Source organism: Austrofundulus limnaeus, unplaced genomic scaffold (genome assembly GCF_001266775.1).
Source record: "Austrofundulus limnaeus strain Quisiro unplaced genomic scaffold, Austrofundulus_limnaeus-1.0 Scaffold366, whole genome shotgun sequence".
Taxonomy (NCBI): domain Eukaryota; kingdom Metazoa; phylum Chordata; class Actinopteri; order Cyprinodontiformes; family Rivulidae; genus Austrofundulus; species Austrofundulus limnaeus.
In genome coordinates, this window is record NW_013952768.1 from 246,935 (window position 1) to 248,426 (window position 1,492).

Genomic DNA, 1,492 nt, shown 5'->3' on the forward strand with positions numbered 1-1,492 from the left:
ATATATATATATATATATACATACATATCCTGGATAATTTTTGGTTCATTTTTCCTCCAGGTGACTGTGACTAACACTGGCGATGGATGTGCCACACACTTTCCAGGAACATCCAGTGCCGCTCCGATTGCTGCAGGGATTGTAGCTCTTGCCTTAGAAATAAAGTGAGTACCTGTTTTTTTTTCAGTCACAGTGCACCTTCACACCAGCGAAACCACTATCAAAGTGAAGAATATGGCGTTAAACTGGGTAGGTGCTAAAATCTAGGCAGGCTTGAACATAATTTAGAAAATCAAGATACGACCAAATCAGCCTAGATCTAGCATCACCCCATTATTGAAGAAATTATTGGGGTTATGTTACATACTGATTTTAATTACACTACACATGGTATAGTTTGTTTTATGATAGAACTGTAATGACTGTTAAATGTGACTTTTGATTAACTTGATGATTCTATATTAATAGCTACATGCCTGGTAACAAATTAAACACAACTGAATTTTTATTTCTTCATTAGAACAGATTATTATTGCATGGGGGTTGTGGCTCCAAAGTATATGGACCCCCTCCACTGATGACATAATGAAATAGGCGGAGCCGTGCCCCGGAGCTTTTGTTAAAACTCGTTGCATTTCCTGGTTGCGGTCTGAACTCTCGGTGATTCATTAAAGACCAGACTTCAGCCAGAATCGCTCTTGGGGTTTTTGTATGGTTACTCTAATGATTCTGTCCATGCATTTGAACATTCTCCGTTTGGTTTAGCACACAGTCTGGAAATGAACATGAATAACTTTATTTTCTTTCAACATTAACAAATAAAACAAAAATGTTGAACAGTTACACTAGGGGCTGGGATGTGTCCAGGTTCTCAACAGGAAAAGGGTAAAATGCTCCTCGGGTGAGTCTGCCTCAGGTGGAGGAATTTAAGTATCTTAGAGTCTGGTTCATGAGTGATGKTGGGATGTAGTGGAAGATGAATTGATGGATCAAGTCAGATCAGCCTTTTATTTAAAACAAATTTTCTTCCAAGTTAATGATTGGTCCCACATTAATTTGTAACGATTCCCAACTGTCAACCCCAAAGTCTTGGGTGATCTTCCAATGAGGAATGACCCTGACCATTAAATATCAGTCTACTGCCCAACTCTAGTGGGTTCATCATCCTTTATAACAGGGGCCAAACTGCAGTCGTTCTATTCATTTTCTGTTCTCCTGGCAGGAAGAGAAAGTATTTTTAATTTGATCATGTAGCATCATCACAGCCACTGTATGTCTTGATTTAATTATCTTCTACTGTAAAATTTAGCTTTATTTACACTTTACTGACTCACACAAAATGAAAGAAAGCAACAGCATAACATAGCTTGAGAAAAAAACAAGTCTCAGTCAAAAATGTTCAACACAACAACGGCAATAAATGCAACACTCTATTATTGCACACACCTGATAAGATTTATTTAACAGTTTCATAAACTGCTGTTTAGCAGCT

General features: G+C 37.8%; 1 protein-coding gene across 1 annotated transcript in view; it reads left to right on the forward strand.

The window, feature by feature from the left end:
* Positions 1-1,492, forward strand: part of LOC106528261 (furin-like protease kpc-1) — a 288,666-nt gene that overhangs the window by 168,186 nt on the left and 118,988 nt on the right. The window contains exon 12 of the mRNA XM_014023386.1: positions 61-164. Within this exon, the coding sequence (XP_013878840.1) occupies positions 61-164 (104 nt within the window). The remainder of the gene's footprint in view (positions 1-60; positions 165-1,492) is intronic.